Here is a 20,121-nt window from a genome sequence, read left to right on the forward strand (position 1 = left end):
AATGCAGACGGAATGTCTGTAACTTTTTTCAAGTTTCGGGCGATGTTTATAGAAAATAATTTGAATCGAGTCAAAATGGAGATGGCACCGATTGGAAACTCCCTGGATGAATTTTGGAGAAGCGTCAGAAAAATCTGGGACTGTGCGCTCGTTGTGCTTCAGTCATGCCCAGTATTTCATCATCCCACACTGGTTGTTATTCGCTGTAATAGAAAACACTTAATCAAAGTCACACACACTGCGTTTGCGCATTCATTCCCTGCGCTTCGAACCTCGCGTACAGGCTGCTGTTTATCCAAATCTCTGCCTGCGTTTGAGCATGCTCACCAGCTGCCTATCCTCCTTATTTACAGCACTCTTAAACATATCCGTTTTTATAGCCCTGGTAAATAAACGCTTCATCAAAGCGGTTGTCTGCTGATCTCTCTGAGTGCTGTCCTCCGTGTTCTTTCTCTCAGATTACCGTGAAGCAGGACGCTCATTGTGTTGGCCCCTGATGACTCATACCTTTTATATCTTACATTTTGGACAACAATTAACTCCTCCGTTGAGATGCATGTTTATGGAATATTTAACTTTTTTTTGAAATGCAATCACTCATAGTTTATTTTTCTCAAAATGCCACAATTTTCAATTATGCTTTGAGGGCTTTTCAGTCATGCGAGGACAACGTTGTGACCATGTACCTCGGTGCAAGACTGTGCTGTTCAGATGGTTCAAACGAGGCTTCATCCGTAATTTCACAAATGCAGAGCGATCATGGGACGCGGATGCACCATTCTTCTTCTTTAGGAGTGTTAAGAAATGAATACATCACAATTGTGGGCTGACCACCGGCAATGCTCTAATGACTGACTTTCAATCTTTTTTAACATTCAAAGTGAGCCGTGTCCTATCCGCTGCTCTGTCAGACTGCCCTGAAGAACAATCAGCGCCCTCCTCCTCAGCCTCTTCTGTAGCTGACAGATTTTGGGCTTTACCTCGGAAGCAAAATAATACCAGATCCACAAAGATCATCTGCATCTGACAGGGCCCCTTTGTAGCAGCATCACACGCTCACGGAAACATGTACTGTATATCCAGACATAGACAGATTTGGATTGATGTGTATATACAAAGACATTAGTATAACTAATAAGCATATAATTGCGCACCAAGCCTTGTATGCTAACTCTGGCAAGAATCCAACCAGATTCATCATACTGTTCAATGTTGTTTTCCTTTAAACTATTCAGGGGGGGGGGGGGAAATCTAAAATAGAAATACAATTAATTTGCACAGAGCTGAATATGGGTCAGACTAAGCATGTCAGTTCACAATTCTTCTTGCAAAATTTTGCTCTATTTTTGCCATAAAGGGAAAAACATAATATATCTGACCGCAGCAAAGTTCATCTAAAGCAATAGTCATTGAAAATTCAAACTCAGCGTTTTAAAAAGATATGTTTTATAGCGTAGTGTAGTCTATACTGTAAATATGAGCATAGACGGCTGTATTAATAAACGGTACAGCTCATAAGCTATGGTGCATATCAAAAATGTGTAGTCAAGAGGAGTCTTAGCTACAAAAGGCGCACTGACACTCAAACTGAACTCTTCCCTCCTTCACTCCCTGCCTCCTCCTTTCATGTCTTTTTTCTCCTTCCCTCCTCTCCGTCTTGCGTCCTCCTTTGATCTCTCCTTTCCCTTTCCCTCGCTTTTGTTTTCTTTTTCTGTTTCTGCGTCCACCGTTCTCTCTCTCTCGGTCCCTCCCGCTGCTTTTGGCTTTATCGGCCCCTCCTATTATCGACGCCTCCCTTCCGTTCACATTACCTGTCCCTCTGTCCTAACCCTCCACCCTTCTCTGCTCTACATCCATCTTCACTTCGTGGATGTGGTCATTGCTTGGTTTAAAGCGGCCCCTGCTCCCTCCCTCGCTGGCCCCCTCCCCCCCCCGGACCACTGTTCCGTGTCCTTCTCCTGCCCCTCATCATCATTAGTTCTATTTTTCCCCTTCTCCGTTCCCTCCTCCCATTATATTTGGCCTTTGCTGATGGTATCACTTTCCTGATATATTTCCTCTTTCCAAACATTATGATCCACGATGGTGCGCACACCAGCATTCTGCTTGCCTTATAGCAGGGGTGCTCAACTCCGGTCCTCGAGGGCCGGTCTGCGTACTGGTTTTTTGTTCCGACCAATTTCCTTGTTTTTAATTTGCTGGCAGCTTTATAAATGACCCTGGTTCAAGCCAGTACTTGAGCACAGTAAAATCATTAGGATACAATTGCAGTCTGCAGCTATGCTCATACACATGTCAGATAAGATATGATTGAGTCAATTAAATAATTAAGATCAGAAGTTGGCACAAAATCCTGAAATGGATCAGCCCTTGGTGTGCACCCTTGCCTTGTAGTCTGGCCATGTAACACACTGTGTTAGCACAGCATGCTTGTGCTATGTGAATACAGTGCCTGTTATCTGTGCGAAGGCCTTTAATCAACTGTAAAGTTAGCTTACAAGTGCCTTTTTTATTTTTTTATCTGAATACAGTAGGATGTTTAAAAGGGAAAATAAATTCTATATACATTGTATAGCCACGAATACCATACACTACACACTATACTTTTCCACATTCAATAGACTAATATAACTGCAAACCATACACATAAACATACATTTCCAATTGTCCAGTAGCATTTGCGCTGTATTATGTTGTAATCATTATTGTGATTATATTCCATAGTTTGTATAATGCATATTGGCCTCTCAGCACATGTCTTACAGTCTATGTTGCTATTTTCACTAGTTTGAAGGGATGGCAATACAACCTCTGTTGGCATTTAGATTAACTAGGTTACTGTTCTGTATTACATGGTCTAATGGAAATCGTACTTGCCTGGAGCCTATATTGTGATATTGTGATATTTTCCCGCAATTCCATACATTACAGAACAGCACGCTTGTATACGTATATACAGAGTGACACATTTTTTTCTCTGTGCTCCAGCATACTGGATTTGAAATGATACAATGACTATAAGGTCAAAGTAAAGACTTTCAGCTTTAATTTGAATGTTTTTACCTCTAGCATTCCGTGTAGGAATTACAGCCCCTTTTTTTATAGCTTCACCATTTAAGGGGACTGAAAATAATTGGACAAATTAACATAATGTTAAAGTCATCATATTTACTTCTTGGTTGCATTCGTTGCATTCCATAACTGCATGTAGTCTGCAACTCACAGACATCACCAGATGCTGGGTGTCTTCCCTGGTGATGCTCTGCTAGGCCTGTACTGCGGCTTCACTTCCTGTTTTTTCTTGAGTCTTGTCTTCAGCAAGTGAAACGTGTTCAAATTCCATTCAGTTGGGTGATTGACTTGGCCAGTTGCAAACATTTCGCATTTCAGGTCATGAAAAACTCATTGGTTGCTTCAGCAGTGTGTTTTGGCTCATTGACCTGCCATCCAGTGAGTTTTGGGGCATCTGGTGGGTCCTGAGCAGATTAGATGTTTCTGCACACTTCAGGAATCATCCTGCTGTTGACGTCAGCAGTCACATCATCAATGAAGACAAATGAGCCAGTTCCAGTGGCAGCCATTCATGCCCAAGCAATTACACGACCTCCACCATGTTTCGAAGATGGTGGGTGCTTTGGATCATGAGCAGTTCCTTCCTTTTTACATACTTTTCTCTGTTTCACTTTGGTACAGGTCAATGTTCATCTCATCTGTCCATAACAGTTTTGTTATTTATTGTACTGCAAACTAACCTAGCCATTCTGTTCTTGCAGCTTACTATACAAGTGGTTTTCATCTTACCATGCTGGTGTAATCTTCTCGTTATTGGCTAACATCTATGTCAGCTTCCTGGAAAGTATCCTTGCCCTGTTCAGCGGGTGAAACGGGGTTTTTCTTCACATCTGGAAGTAATGTCCCAATTTCTCATCACAATTTATTTGCTCTTCCATATGGGCGAACAGGGTGTTTGCTATTGCTCATTGCTAAAGCTCACCAGTGCATTCTTGGGCCTTTGCAGACTATGCAGGACTTTTAGTCCGGCTGTCGTCCTCTGTTTACAATCCAGGAAGTCTCTCCTTCCTGGATTGTACACTCCTCCACCTCTGTTTTTATATGCTATATCTATTTTTATACTGCTTTTATTTTGACATATTTTGTTTATAATGGGTGTCACCATCAAGGAAAAGCAATCTCACGGTTCACTCTGTGTTTTGGGTGAGCCCTGTTGGTTTATTGTTTTGCTTTGCTGTACTTGTGACTTCTTGACCTCCGCCATTGCCAAAGCTATCCATCAAACCCATCCAAATCCTACCAAGTACTAGAAAGGTGTACCTAATAAAGTGGTAGCTGTATTCTATGAGGAAGAAGGGAAAGCAATCAATGAAGAAAACGACACATTGAATATATCCTTAATATTATCATTAACCTTATGCTGCATGGATTTCTTATTGAATATCCGTAAATGGAATATTTTCCTTTTTCTCTGATTTCATTCAATATGATGCAGACATCTTACTGTCGTTTTGGTCAACAAATATCAACTCTTCCATTTTTCCTTTAATCAGGTGCAATTCTAAGTATTGGACCTGCCATTTTGTCCCATCTCCCATCATCCCTTAATCATTTTGCTACTGTATCCTTCTTCAGTCGCTCTAGCACTATGCTAGGAGATCTGTCCAGATTTTTCTCTCGTTGTCTTTCACGGGTTGGTGTGTGTGTGTGTGCGTGTGCGTGCGCGTGCGTGCGCGTGTGCGCGCGCGCGTGTGTGTGTGGGCTCATTAAGCTCACAAGAGGAATTAAAATGACCGCTTTCTCTTCGATTCTCCCTCTTCATCTTTCTCTCGATTTCACTCCTCCTCTTCGGCGCTGACTGGGGTCCCCTAGTGGCCCTAAGCTAGGCCTACACATGTTTTTAATGAACAGGTGGAAAAGCTGGGACGGATGTAGGTCCTGTCGATATCAATAATTCAAATCGAGAGGCCATTATATAAGGCCTCAGTGCTGAGTTACTTCAAGGATTCCCTTAAAGTTTTAACCTCTTCCTCCCTCCATAGACACCCCGCCATATGTCAACAATCTGTATACTACAGTACCATGAGACAGCAATCACCGTTTCTTTGTGTGTGTCGTTTGGTGAATTTAATGTATACCCCCTTTTTTTAACCTCTGGACTGGAAGGGTTGCTTGGATACTAAATACTGTAACACCAAACTTGAGTATGGGTGATATATCCTACACACGCAAGCATCCACACACAAACATGCACTTGCACAAGACAGAAACACAAACACACATACATGCAGGAACTGCTATACATTCATAAAATCTCCCTTTACTGTTAACAATGACTTCTTGTGATATATGTATGTGGTACAGTATGGCATTAAAGTGGGATTATGTCCCTGTTCATGTTATTGTAAGCATAATACGGGATTAGAAATCACTTTTAAAATATATTTGGTTGTGCTTTCAGGGACCGAAAGTGCGTGTGTGTGTGTGTGTGTGGCTGAGTGTGCTTGTGTGTGCTTGTGTTTCTCTATATGTGTGTGAATGCAAGTAAGCGTGTGCATGCGTGTGCGTGTGTGTATGCGCATTTGTGTGTATGCGTGCGCATGCGTGTGTGTGTGCATGCGTGTGTGTATGTCTGTGTCTGTATGTGTGTGCATGTGTATGCGCATTTGTGTGTATACGCGCGTGTGTGTGAGTGTGTGTGTGTGTGTGTGTGTGTGTGTGTGTGTGCATGCATGCGGGTGTGTCTGTGTCTGTATGTGTGTGAGTGTATTCGCGCATGTGTGTGTGTGTATGTGTGTGCATGCGTGTGTGTCTGTGTCTGTATGTGTGTGAGTGCATGCTCGTATATGTGTGTGTATGCGTGTTTGTGTGTGTGTATGCGCGCATGTGTGTGGGTGTGTGTGTGGGGGGGAGCGGTGAATAATTGATGCAGTCGCAAGCAGCATTACTTCCAAATCCAGCAAGCAAACGATACTTCACCCAGCCCAGGGACCCACACAGGTTGCAGAGACTAATTACTTAATGAAAACGATCAGGTTTCCAGCGCAGCTCTGTCCCAGATCCTCTCCAAATTCCAAATGTCACATCATGTGGAAGTGACCCGAGTGACACGGAAACCCATAAATCGTACTCACCCTAATTACTGCGCCTAATATGCGCGCGTCCTGCGACGGCCGTTCTTCCGACCGCCCCGGTAAAATCTTTGTTTTGAAGGCAGCGCCGTACTGCAGGGGCGCACAACAAGAGCGGGGATAATCCTGCTCGCGAGGGAGAGTACGCGGAAATATGACGGCCCTGTCGTCCCTGGCCGTAGCGGGGCGGGCGGACGCGTCTGAGCGGGCGAAAACACTGTCCGCTCCGCACTGCCCCTGCTGCCGGCGCGTGGATGCTGCGGGAGAAAAAAAAGCCTCTTCTAACAGAGGGATGGTTTAGAAACCGCTGTTTTTTTTATTTTCTCAATGCCAATAACAGAGACTTAGGATAGGATTATTTAACCACTCATTTAACCCCTTAAGGTGTAAGATAAGATAACAAATATGTCATTAGAATGTTGTAATGCTGATGTACCAATCGCTACGGGCAACTGAACGCAATGGAGTTCAACACTGACTAAGAAAAACCTACTCATTAAGGGGTATCAAACATTCTACTGTGATTTACACTGTTCTGTATGACTGCAAAAGGCTGCCCATGTAGTTGTGCTAGACTTCTCCAGCCTTGTCTTTAAAATAGTCATACATGTTCAGTAATGCGCTAATAATACATCATAAGACATGAACAGGCGGCCCTTGAATTTTGATTGAAGATGCAAGAAAGCCCTGCTTCTGGAAATATATGTGATCTGGCCTGCACAAGATGCAGCTACTCGTTTTGGTCATTGAAGTATTTGGACTTCAAGTGATGATGAGCGGAAGAAAAACTCAGGTGTCCGCAATATAATGCATTTTTCAGTGAGCAATAGCTTCAGATTACTTGTAGAGATTCGAGGTTACTGATTAATGTCCGGATTCAAATGAAGATTAGTTGGCGCATACACTCGGTGACCACTTTATTAGATAGACCTGTACACCAGCTTGTCACAACAATGCAAATATATAATCAGCCAATCACAGGGCAGCAACTGAATGTATAGAATGGTCAAGAGGTGCAGTTGTTGTTCAGACCAAACATCAGAATGGGGAAGAAATGTCATCAAAGTGACTTTGACTATCTCAGAAACTGCTGAACTGCTGATTTTTATGGGCAACAGTCTCTAGAGTTCGCAGAGAATGGTACAACACAAAAAAGGATCCAGTGAGTGGCAGTTCTGTGGGGGCAGAGACACCTTATTAATTAGAGGTCAGAGGAGAACGGCCAGACTGGTCAAAGTTGACAGTAAGGTGACAGTAACTCTGATAACCACACATTGCAACAGTGGTATGCAGAAGAGCATCTCTGAACACACAACACTTCAAACCTTGAATTGGATGGGCTATAACGTCAGAAGACCAATAAGTAAAAAAATGAGTCTAATACATACCTAAGAAAGAAGTCACTGAGTGTAAGTTCATTATGACAAATACTCCAACATCACATCAACGAGTCTGCAGTGGGATACAATATTTGCACTGCAGTAGTAGCGATGTCATTTTCTGTCTGTGATTGATCGGTTTATCCGTATGTCATTGTTCAAATGTGGAAAATTAACTTTTTCATCATTAAATTAAAAAGGAGTAATGCAGAAATATGTGACATCTTATTCTTATTGTTCAGTGATTTTATGCAGAAAAGACACTGTTTATTAAATGCATGTTCATATGGAAATTATGGAGGACCACCCTGTTAGATTTCATGATCCCTTTATTTAACTGTGTTAAGATTGTGTTTCATTTATATTTAATGACCATTTGTTTTCCTCTTTTGCGGAATTTCTAAAAAAATCTGGATTTTAAGACTGTGTCTTATTTGGTTTATTCATTTATGTAAATTCTAAAGTGCATTAAGAGTGCATTGCGTTTTACCCGATAAGGCCACGAGGACTTACTGCCTTGTAATACAAAACGGCGTCTAACCATGATCAAATATTTAACACTTACCTGTTAATCAAATAAATATTGGTTAGGTTTTAGATGATTAAAAATGGTGGCGCATCATCTTCGCGTAATGCAGAAATCAATTATATGCTGCATTTCAATGTGTATACACTGAATTAGAATGCAGTAGGCTGCTATTTTAATAAGCACTTTATATTTGTTTTCACAGGGTTACTCTCCTTCGGAATTTCTGAAGACTGCTGCCACAGACGAAGGAGGACGCGGGACGAAGCCACTATGACCTTTTCTTTACTGGAAACATAATACACGCCATATAACAGCACATAAAAAAATATTATCTGTATTCGTGCAAATTGCTTATTGAATAATTAGCCTAGATAAAGTTATATAAACTTGTAGTTATATCAAATCAAATAGCCTCCACCAAAGGCTACCTTTCTTTTTTCGTCTTCTCCTTCACGCTTTCTTTTTCAGTTGCTATGGATATCCTTTAGTATTTAAATACGGGTTTCCTCAATGGGTAACGTAAGAAAGGTTTAACTGCCACTGGGATTCAATATCTTGCTGGCGATCCCATCTCCACCTATCCATCCCGGCGCGCGACACTTCGATCTTGTGTTGTTGGTGGTGGTGGTGGAGGGGGGGGGGATTCATTCACGTAAAGTGTGTTTCTGAGCGACAGATTTTCTCATGAAGGTGGTGTTTTTCGTAGCTACACAGTGACGTTATGAGGCTGGTCCTGGTCAAACCTACCAATAGGACGAGCCGGCTTGACTCTACTGGGGCTGTTCGCAATGAAAGGGTGCCAGATTATTACAGCGCAAGGGAGCAGCCACAGCAAGACGAAGCTGTAGAGGGGATGCAGCATCGGTACTCGGGAGCTGTCTTCCAGCACCAAGCATCTAGCCAGGAGCAAAGAAGCGCTGACAGCAGTGCGAGCTATTCTCAAAAAGGAGCATCGATTAGAACCCCTCCAGTCTGTAGCTTGCCGCCGCCGCCACCGCCGCACAGGCAACGTACCACAACCTTATATCAACAGAACAATCAGGAGCTGCCCAACCCAAGCCTTTTCAACCGGCAAGACACCACTCCTCGTCAACTGCCGCAAGACGGTGCACAGCGACTGACAAGCCACGGAGCCGGCCACCAGCGACCCCCGAACGACGGCTGCGGCTTCGCGAGTCAACCCGCGCCACGTCTGCAGCAGAATCTTGAGGCCACCGGCTTTCATCCGCAGTCGGAACAACCCTTTTATCAGGACTGCCACTGCGGTCTTTCTAAGGAGGCGAACCCTTCTCGCCAGCGCCAGCCCCTCACGCACCCACAGCCCTCCCCGCCGCCGCCGCCGTCGTCGCTGCTGTTTCTGCAGAGTCCAAATCGGGAGGATAATTTGAAAAAGACTGCTAATTACCAACAGGAACACCTCGCCTGTAGCTGCAGGAGAGAAGGAGGGCGACAAGACCATAACCAGTTGTTGCAGCAACAGCAGCAAACCCATAATCATTTAAAGATACAACGGCAGAACCCCTCCTCTGGTTCAATTATACAAAACCCACACCAGGCACTGAATATAAATGCATGCGATTCGAGCGAAGTGAACCAACGGTTATTTTTGTTTCAACCTCAGGACCTGCAGCAACAACCGCCGCCACAATTGCAGGCGCAGCAACAGCGACTGGTGGGCAGCAGCTTTCCCAACAACTACTGCGCCAACGGATCGGGAGAGCTGCTGAATAGGAACCAGCAACCACTACTGTTGCAGCAGCATCAACAGCAAGACGCACACTGGCAACACCTCTGTGACCAAGACTGCAAGGGACCAGGCGAGAAAAACACATCCTATCAACATCAGTGCCACCAACCTCCAGGCAATCCACCCTGCTGCCCGCTTGTGAGAAACTTATCTGCGGCTAGCAGCGACAAAAGCAGCCACCCCTCTTCCTACAGCAACCGCCTGTGGCCGGAGAACCACCACCAAGAAGGAAAACATACCCGACCAGAGGAACAGCTGGTACGTTTATTTCAATTAATTGACATTGCATTTGTGTGGGACTCGCAACGATTGGTGATCACTGGCTATGTTCACTTCCTAGTTTCAACGCATTGCTCAGGCAAATTAGGCGCAGTGTGTTTTGAGGTTAACGTAAAGTTTTCGGGATAACAGGTAGGCTACGGACTGCAGACTGCAGCCTTCAGAATTTCAAACAGTTTGACATTCGATGAGGTAAACACACGCGCGCGCGCGCGCAGAAACACAAGCACGCTGTTGTGTTGGCTGTGTGTCTGTCGGGGTCGTTTATTGTTCATTTAGTGGATGGCTTTCCTAATTCGGCGTATGTGTTTGTCTGTGTATGTGTTGTATAATGACTGCCTTTTAAGAAATGTGCAGTTCTAACTGACGGCATAACTACCCTAGACAATTTAAAATGGTTTAAGTCCTTGGCAAATGGTTCCCGTATTTGAATATTTCAATGCAACAGCCTTTTCTGCGATCATGGAAGATGGTCTTCGTTGGAAGTTTTCAACAATTATTCTTTCTGGCAGTGGAAAAAACACATTTTAAGTTATAAAAATATATTACAGTGGGAGGTAGTTTAGGTAATTGTGCGGCCTGGATTTCAGTTTCTACCACCTCTGTGTGGCGTTTTTCTGGCTGTTTTTTTTGCTCGAAGACACGATTGTTCAGTTCTATAGTGCATTGCACCAGAGCCTCCTCCTGACTCATTGCATCTCTCTCTCTGCGTGTTTATGTATTTGGGTCTTCGTTCATCCATCCATCCGTCCATCCATCCATTATTTATGTATTCATTTAATCATACACGTTTATACTAAAATACAGCCTCTAACCATTAAAAGACGAGCGCACGGTTCCACATCTGCACGCATTTCTATCATATCAGATGCATTAATTTCATCAGGTTACCCCGTAGAAGAGGACATGACCTGCTCAAATCATTAGGGTAATCTCTTTGGCGAGAATGTTTCACACAGATTCGGACCATCTACGCTGTTTAATATGGATATGAATAAAATAAAAACGTATATACTATGTTATTCTTCAATGCTAAATATAATCAGATCTAAATAGAAAGTTTCAGGGACTTTGTTCCTGTGCCACGAAGATATCAAAAGGCCATTGTTTTGAATGTAATTCAAAGACATGTTAACTTCCATTTTCATAGCATGTAAAGTTTTATTTGTATTTCTTTCAGACAATGAAATAACTATTGCATTTTAAATATTGTAGTTCATTCTTCAGAACAAATCAATATAGCCATTCACATGCCCGTATGTAAAATGTTCCACTTTGTACTAGTTTACACAAGCTCTGCTTTAGTATTCTTTAAAAGAATAAGGAGCCTTTTAGTATTTACAACAAACTACAGTGTATTCAAACCAAAATTGACATTCTTTTATTTGTTTTTTAAGCAAGGTTGACATTGAATAATGACAAATTATATTTTAATCATAAATATGGAACAATCTAATGGCAGTGACACAGTCTGATTTGTTTTAGGTAATCTAGGGAATCTACTAGTTGATTCTTCTTCTTAGTTCCTTTCTTTATTTTCTCAGAAAATGGCTGAAATGCATCAGGAGAGCGAACAATGTTTTTGTGCAAATGTGCTGAGCAGGCAAAACTATCATCAGTGGGGAAAATTAAATTGGCCTTCTTTAGTTATGCCTTTGTCATGCAGTGTTATTGTTTCAGATAAACTTAAGCCCGAAGAACACAGGAAAATATTATCATAATGAAACTGGGGCCACACTGAAGTCTGTACCTGGGCCCAAGGTCAGATGAGATACACAGAGTAATTACAATAAGCAGTGCGTTCGCATGTTTTCGTTTGTCCCGGGGAGCAATAAACGGGGGGGGGGGGGGGAAAGAGAAACAGCAGGACAATGACATGCTCGTACTCAGAGACGGCCAAGCACCGAGATCATTCCGATCTCCATGACGATGGTGATGATTATGACGACGGCGATGATTATTATATACGTTTTCATTAGGATCATGACTAATGGCCGAAGAGCCTGAATAGGCGGTACAGGTGTTAATAGGTGTTATTGACGGGAGAGCGGTCTTGTGTCCGGCCCTGGCAGCAGGGTCCGGTCCGGGTGCAGGGCCTGTGCTATTGTGGTTCACATGTAATTACTCTCCCGGTCCTGCCACTTATAGGGAGAGACGTAACCGGAGTCTTTGTGGCAGGACTGTCTCCGGTTACCAGCCTGCTCCTTTGTCTGCAGCCCAGTAGTAGCCTAGTGGCTAAGGTACACCACTGGCAGGGTGCTGGTTCACGTCCCGGTGTAGCCACAATAAGATCTGCACAGCTGTTGGGCCCTTGAGTGAGGCCATTAACCATGCATTGTTCCGGGGGGGGGTTGTCCCCTGCTTAGTCTAATCAACTGTAAGTCACTTTGGATAAAAGTGTCAGCTAAATGACAAATGATTTATTTATTTAGTTGTGCGTGCCCCACGCCAGTCCCCAGACACTATGCTAAGGTGAAACACAGCTGGGACTGGCAGCACGATCGACAACACAGTCTGGTATTAAGCCTTCGTCACGTGCACACTGCTCTGCTCCCAGAGAAGTGCTATTTTTAATGTGCGTTTGCACCTTTTGAGAAATGGAGTTATCAATTTGGCACATTATTCTGCATTTGGCTTGGTGTTGGATGTTCTTAACTCGGTTTAACTTGGATCACTTTATTAAAATGAACATATAGAATTTCACATTTTATAATGATTTATTTTATTTCTGTGATTATTAATAGTGTGTGTTAATCTGTGTTAATAGGGCATAGATGAGAAAACCAGTTTCTTATTTTTGGCTACCTGATTGCACACCAAATGAACGACTTTCCATTTAAGCTTCAAGAGTTAATTAATCCATTTATGTTTATTGTGAGCAAACGTAGGCAATAACAATGCCATTACACTGGAGAAAGAACAATGTGCTTTAGTAGTCCCTCAACATGTTCCCACGCCACATATAAATATATAAGCATAAAATGGTGTCATATGCACTACAATTGATTAACTTTTTTCATCTCTGGTCTGGTAATAACGTTTATATGAAATTAATCCTCACAAGTGTGCCCTTCCTTACTCCGAGGCCGAATTTCTAGCTAACATTTTCAAAGCAGCACATTGTAGTCCTTAAAATACATTTAAATGCACTTTAATGTGGAAACTGTTTGCACAGATACCTGATTTGGACCCAATTGACCGCAATATTTATTAGTCTTTATATAGTATATAATGTGTAAAGAAATGAAATTGACCTTTGGTAAAAAAAAAAAAAAAATTGGTTGGTTGTTTATTTAAAGATAAATGTTGGGCTTTTGCAGCTGAATTGGACAGTGCAGTGTAGAGAGTGCAGTGAGAGAGAGAGAGAGAGAGGGAGAGAGAGAGAGGGAGAGACACGCGACATGGTGGCGTGGCCGGGTTCAAACCGTCAACACTGCGGCTCACAACGGCCATGCGGACACCGCTCCACAGTCTACGCCACGAGACACCCCCACATCGGTCGTTCATTCCCCATAACCGCACAGGAGAAGTGCTTTTTTGCGTAGAATCGTGAGAGCGAGCCGGTGCCAGGGGCCGGAGCCTGTGGCCCCTGCAGGGGGGGCCCCCGCAGAGAATCAGCTGTTAATCGATGGAGGGTTATTCCCCACGGCTCCCGCGCTGGCGTGGCCCCTGCGTGCGGAGGACGTGTCATCACTCCCCTCCTCGCCGTCAGGGCCCTGGCTGGGCCGACGCCTGGAAAGAAAACACAGGAGCTGGCGCTGTCGGCCCCGCCTGTCAACAGGGTGGAACCCGGTTCCACGTCCTAGTACGCAGCGCCAGGATAGGAAACATCGTGCAGGGCTGTTGATAACGTTTGCTCGCACGCTCGTGTGCTATTGACACAGGGCTGTTGATTGTTTCACGGCTGAGACGAACACCAGTCTCAGCCTCCCCCCCCCCCCCCCCCCTTCGTTACACAGCTAATAAATCCAATTAGTGTATTTCGAATCCACCCCCTCGCTACTGACTGTACGTATGCAACTCTGACGCAACACTAGAGTCCGTAAATTTTTGTCGTCGTTCTGTTTTCTTCTCGAAGCGAGCTTGCTGAATACCACAATACGGCGTACACGCAGGCACGACGCGGGGACCGTCTCCTCAATGGAACCTCTCATGCCTACGGGACTCAGAGTGGACACATCCACTCGTACGTGTCGTCGTGCGGCAGAGTGGTCCGGGGGTGAAACGGGCCGGGCCGGCCCGAGGGTCCGTATCCGTGACAATGGGAGCGCGGGGCGCGCGGTGGGCCCGGTTGGCGCTCCGTTCAGGCGACAGCCCTTCTGCGGGGGGGACGTAGGCACGGCGGACAGCGACACGCAGCGCACGCGTGAGTGCCTCGGCACAATGGGGGACGCGTGGAATTACATGCACTTTAAAAAACGCGGGGCGGCTCGGCCAGCGAGGCTTTCTTTACACATGAGATGCCGAGTGCCGCCTCGGGTCCTCCTGCACCGCAGCTGCTCCTGTCCCGGCCCGCTCGGGGTAATTCGCCCATTGTAATTGGCCTCCCTTTTTCTTTTTTTTTTTCCTTCCGCTCCCCCAACCACCCCCCACCCCTCCTACCCCCCCCCCACCATCCCCCTTCGCCTTCATCTACTCGCTTCAGAACAGAGTCCATGTGCCCGGAGGTGTCGTTATGTGTACTAGAATAATCTGAATACTACGCCAAGCGACGGGAGCGGACGTTGGAGAAAAAAAAAAGGGAAAGCGGAGTTTGTTTATTTCGCCCTGTGAATGGTTTGCTTTTCCTGAGCGGGTCCGGAGTTCAGGCTCGTTTGCTTCGCTCGTTTACACTGTAAACCTTGGACGGAGCGATGGAAAGAGTCCGTCGGATGCCCTCGGGGCTTGTGTTATGTAACCCGGTAATGCATGGCAGAGGTCCCAGTGTGGCCACATACCAGCTCTTTACCTGCTGACCGCAGTTTCATTTAATTGTGATGTGGATGACAGGCAGAGACGTGCCCGCCACTCTACACCTCGGTGAGAGAGAGAGAGAGAGAGAGAGGGAGAGAGGGAGAGAGGGAGAGAGACGGAGAGAGGGAGAGAGGGAGAGGGATCAAAGCCTCCTTTCACAAACCGTTCAGACATTGCTTCACTTAACCCTTTGAAGAGTAGGCTTTTTGGAACGTTTTAGTTTCTTAGAAATTCAAAGTCAATGTTCTACACTGTTTGGAAAAAGGGTTCTTTGGCTCGATTCCATAGGGCAACCCTTTTTAGTTGCTGATTGAACCCTATATGTTGTAGGTGTGAAGTGGGATGAACTGCCGGACAAATAACTATTTTGCCCGACAAAGAACCCTTTAACCAGATAGGGTTCTTCTACGGAATCACAGGGTTCCTACTGGAACCCTGTAGACCTCCATTGCTTTCAGTGATCAGAAGTGTTTGTTACATCAGCGTTAGAATGTTGAGCTGAGCACATTCTGATGACATTTCTGTGACCTCGTTAAGTCCACTGCAGGACTGGGGGGGGGGCCTTGGACTGACAGCGTGGTAGGTGCCTGTTTTCCACATTCTGCCCGAACTCTTAATTACGGAGTTGAATCAATGGATTGTTCCACTGAAGTCGAGCTTATCTTTACCCTTGAGAGATCTATAAAGCCGTACGACCTTTCTGAGGGAGACAGAAGTCAAAGAACTATACTCAAATTGACGTCATTTTAATCAAAGTGATAAACATGAAAGCCACGTGTTGAGAAAACGATGCGTACATCTTCTGAAATTAGTTGAATGGAAGAAAGATTGTTTTCCGTAAATGGTGTTGAATACCACCTTTAATTTGCGACTGATTTTAACTTCACCTCTCACTCGGCACCTTTCTGAGGAAACCGCAGATTCATTTTAAGTAATAGAATATAATTTACTCAATATTTCTGCACAAAATAGCTTACACAATGCTTCTATGCAAGCTCCAGAATCATACTTACAATCAAATGATTTTAGTATAATTATATTACAAAATATAGTAATCACTAAAGAAGTTTCTTGAATTTAAACTCAGTGAGCACTTTATTAGGTAGACCTGTACAGCTTGCTAATGCAAATATTTAAGCAGCCAATCATGTGGCGGAAACTAAAAGCATGCAGACATGGTCAAGAGGTTCAGGTTCAGAGCAAATGTCAGAATGGGGAAGAAATGTGATCTAAGTGACTCTGACCATTGAGAGAATGTTGGTGGCAGACGTGATTCGAGTATCTCAGAAACTGCTGATCTTCTGGAATTTCCACACACAACAGTCTCTACAGTTTGTGGAGAATGGTGCGAAAAACCAAAAAAAAAAAAAAAAAATCCAGTGAGCAGACAGAAACGTCTTGTTAATGAGAGATGCCAGAGGAGAATGGCCAGACTGGTCAAAGCTGACAGGAAGGTAACAGCAATGCAAATAACTGCACATTACAACAGTGGTATGCAGAAGAGCATCTCTGAACACACAACACATCATAAATCTTAAGTGGATAGGCTACAGCACAGAAGAAAAAATGAGTCTAATAAATATCTAATAAAGTGCTCAGGGAGTGTACGTTTGACTCAGTTGAAATTAATTTCTCATATTAGTTCTATTTTCACGAAATCTTTGATAGGTCAGCAGCAGAGCTGTAAGAATTTGTCTCGTACTCCCACAGATCAGAAACCCCAGACATCATCGTTTCATTTGCCAACTTCAAGGCCTTAAGCTGTCCAGTTCGTGTGAAAAACGAACCGTTGGTTAATTCATGGCAGATTTAATGTGCGTATGCTTTTCAAAGTACGTTTTTAGTACTGAAAAACACCATTCCCTGCTCTTGCGGTCTCCTTTACCCAGCCATTCCTGCAGAATGGAGATTTGACATTTACTCAATTTTTCCGTCTCTTGGGTTAGTTGTGACCTTGCCCTACAACTGTGATTGGTTCAGCATGTCCTCTGGCTAAAACCAAAAATAAACAAACAGAATTCCAGAATATGTCTGGCTACAGTCTGCATTTCTGCATCCAAGCAAAAAAAAAAAAAGGAGAAGAAAAAAAAAAGACACTATTTTGACCTGCTATTTACAGAGCACCCTGTCTTAGTGTTAATTGCATGATAATGAATATGATTTATGCAATCCCTTTGTAACCTGGTGAGGAACAATAAATAAATATGGGGAACATCAGGGTAGAATTGATGAGGGAGGTTATGTTTAGGTGCATCAGAATGTGTGAGAGGTGGGTAGCTCCTTGCTTAACTCTATGGAGAGTATCCACTGGCATTGACATTGCGCTGTAGGGCTTTGTGGCATACTATGGCACTATTTAAATACCTGTAAGGGATTTGCTATTGGGGGAAAAAAGCTTATTATGTTTGAAGGTCAAAACTGTGCTTTTCGAAATATGAATATGATTGCAATATTAAAAACATTGTACAATAATTGCATATTTTGCCTCTGAAAATATAGTAATCTAAACTACATTATCGCCCAAATAAACGGACATTTTGCAACGTGGGGGAAGTAACCAGGGACATTACTATGGTTAATATGCATGCCTCTTTCTAATTATACTGAAAACTAAAATCAGTACTAAAAGGAGAATGACATCAGTGTTACAGTAAGTGACGCGGGGTCTGAGTTATACCGAAAACTACACGTCAGTAGGTAGTCTAATCTTTTCATTCTGCAAATAAATCCCACCACTTTTTGACACGAGCCACACAGCCAGCGTCTCTCCTTATTCGGTTTAGACAGCGACATAACTCAGCCGCAGCACCTGCGCGACAACACCTGCTTTCACTGCCAACTAAAACGGGTGCTGGTTGGAGAGCAGGTGTAGTCGTGTTGACCTGGCCCCTCCTCGGTAATGTTTTCCTCTAAATTGTTCTCAGCTCCGGGCCGTGAATGTTTAGCGTGTGGAACACAGCGGTGCGGTCCGCTGTTCGTGCGGAGGTTTGGCGAATGTGAGGTCGGAGACGGGAACCTCGCCCGGGAAGGGTGCGCGTCGCGCGGTGCGGCTTGCCGAGTAACGAGCAGATGAATTAAGCGAGCACCCTGTTTTTCCCTTGTTGTTTTTCATCTCTCCTCGGAGGAAGTCTCGCTGCTGCCACTGCCCTTCTCCCTTTCTCGGCCCCCTCTTTTCTTTTTAAAGCAAAAAACCCCGTTTAAATGGAGTCAATTTACACTGGAGGCCCCTGAGGAAATTCAGGCACCGCGCTTAATTTCATTTTAAGAAATCATCGCGGAAGAAAACCCGTAGCTGGGGGCTGCCAGCATAATTCCCGGGACTTTTTTCTTGTAGGACATAATCAGCCTAGGCAGTAACTTTATTAGTATTGATAGAAAGTCCTACAGGGGTGGGGGTATCCTTTGTGTCTGCCTCCAAACAGAAAATGCACTGCAGATAATGGGGGGTTGTTGGGTATGAATCCCGTCTTTTCCTGTAGCTTGTCTTTCATTAGCAGAACATGAGGTGATAACCGCGAGAAGGGCGTGCGGTTCACTTCCTGGAAGACGTCTGACGAAAAGCACTTGTATTGAACGAAGCCTCAATGCGAGATATCGTTTAATGTGTGGACGTGGCATAAACCCTTATCTGCCACGGTTGGGATTTATGGACAGGCAGTTATTCATTTAAAACTAGTGTAGCTCGTCTGCAGAAACCACACGATGAAGCCTTAAATACTTTAATTGTGCAGACAACTCAATCATGAAACTCCAATGCCTTTCACAGAAATGAAACCTTGCCTCCTACTGTACTGAATACTGCTGTTTGACCAAGTTATGCACATTGTTATAATAGGGATTCCCAAACCAGATGCATCACTCAATAATTCCATATGTGACAATTGTGCAATTTAAAGATATACAGCCTACAACATACAGTATGTGCAACTTTGTGCCTGTACACTCAGTAAGCAGTATCTGTATAATTGTATGCATTGCACTGCTGCCATGCGATTGGCTGATTAGATAATTGCATGAATAATGTTCCTAATAAAGTGCTCGGTGAGTGTATATTAGATCCAAGTTTATGAAACTGGATTACCCACCACTTCAACAGTACTGTACTGTGTATAGGAGATTAATTATTTGCATTCTAAAAAAATCCAGCATAAGCAAAATGATTACATAATATTGAGCAAGGTCATAGCCGTGGGAGTATGGTGGAAACTCCTCTTTTTTTGGGGGTTTTATCTTCCCCTCGGACACGAGAGCACAGCTGGGAGCTTCCCCGAGTTTGTTTCTGCGGTAATTCATCATCTGGAGATAGGCTAGGTCCGCTCCCGTTTCCCCGTAGTCTCCTCACTTCCTCTGCTCTTATCTCTGCACCCTTCTAAGGCACCGCCATCGACCTCCCCGGGCCCCGCAATTCAGAGTGATTCCGTTGCTTGAATATTTATTATTTTGGAGTGGGTGACTATCAAGAAAAATGTTTTCAAACGGAGAGATATTTTCCACTGACAACTGGCAAGCGCTCTCTCAGAATCCTTGGCTAAGACTCGTAAATTTACCCCCACATTCTCCATCTTGTGCTTCACGCCTGACTCTGAGATTCCGTCGCCGCCCGGGATGAAATCACTTCTGATTTCACTTCAGCCATTAATTAACCCTCAATTAATAAACCCCTAGTTTTCTCACCCAGTATAATTACCGTCACATAGCTATTTTCTGGTACTTTGACAAAGATACAGATAGATATGAAGCAAAAAAAATTCTCACATGAAATGGAGTAGTACTGTAATACTATTCACGGGCCATGTGTCATAAAATCATTTGGATTATTTCAGATATGTTTTCAAGCATATTACAAAATGGTGTGACCACAAGACTTCATACCTAGTGCAGCATTGCAGTGCTATGTGCTTACTCTGCTTCAGGGCTTTTAAAAGACGATACAGTTTGGTGAAGAGTTTGGTGCAGTTTATTGCCTCAGCTGGGCACAGGAGGAGTATCAGCGTGGCAGATTTAACATACAAACTATTTTTACAAATGAGGCTGATTAAAATCCACTGTCAACAAACAGCACATTTGTTTTTTATTGACAGTATTATAATT

The 20,121-nt window shown here is 43.9% G+C and overlaps 1 protein-coding gene across 3 annotated transcripts in view; it reads left to right on the forward strand.

Annotated features, from left to right (window-relative positions):
* Window positions 1-20,121, forward strand: part of LOC133127088 (small conductance calcium-activated potassium channel protein 2-like) — a 94,160-nt gene that overhangs the window by 14,801 nt on the left and 59,238 nt on the right. For all 3 annotated transcript variants that reach the window (XM_061239722.1, XM_061239721.1, XM_061239723.1), the window contains exon 2: window positions 8,254-10,056. In XM_061239722.1, the coding sequence (XP_061095706.1) occupies window positions 8,773-10,056 (1,284 nt within the window). In that variant the 5' untranslated portion in view covers window positions 8,254-8,772. The remainder of the gene's footprint in view (window positions 1-8,253; window positions 10,057-20,121) is intronic.

Source organism: Conger conger, chromosome 4, assembly GCF_963514075.1.
Source record: "Conger conger chromosome 4, fConCon1.1, whole genome shotgun sequence".
In the NCBI taxonomy this organism is placed as follows: domain Eukaryota; kingdom Metazoa; phylum Chordata; class Actinopteri; order Anguilliformes; family Congridae; genus Conger; species Conger conger.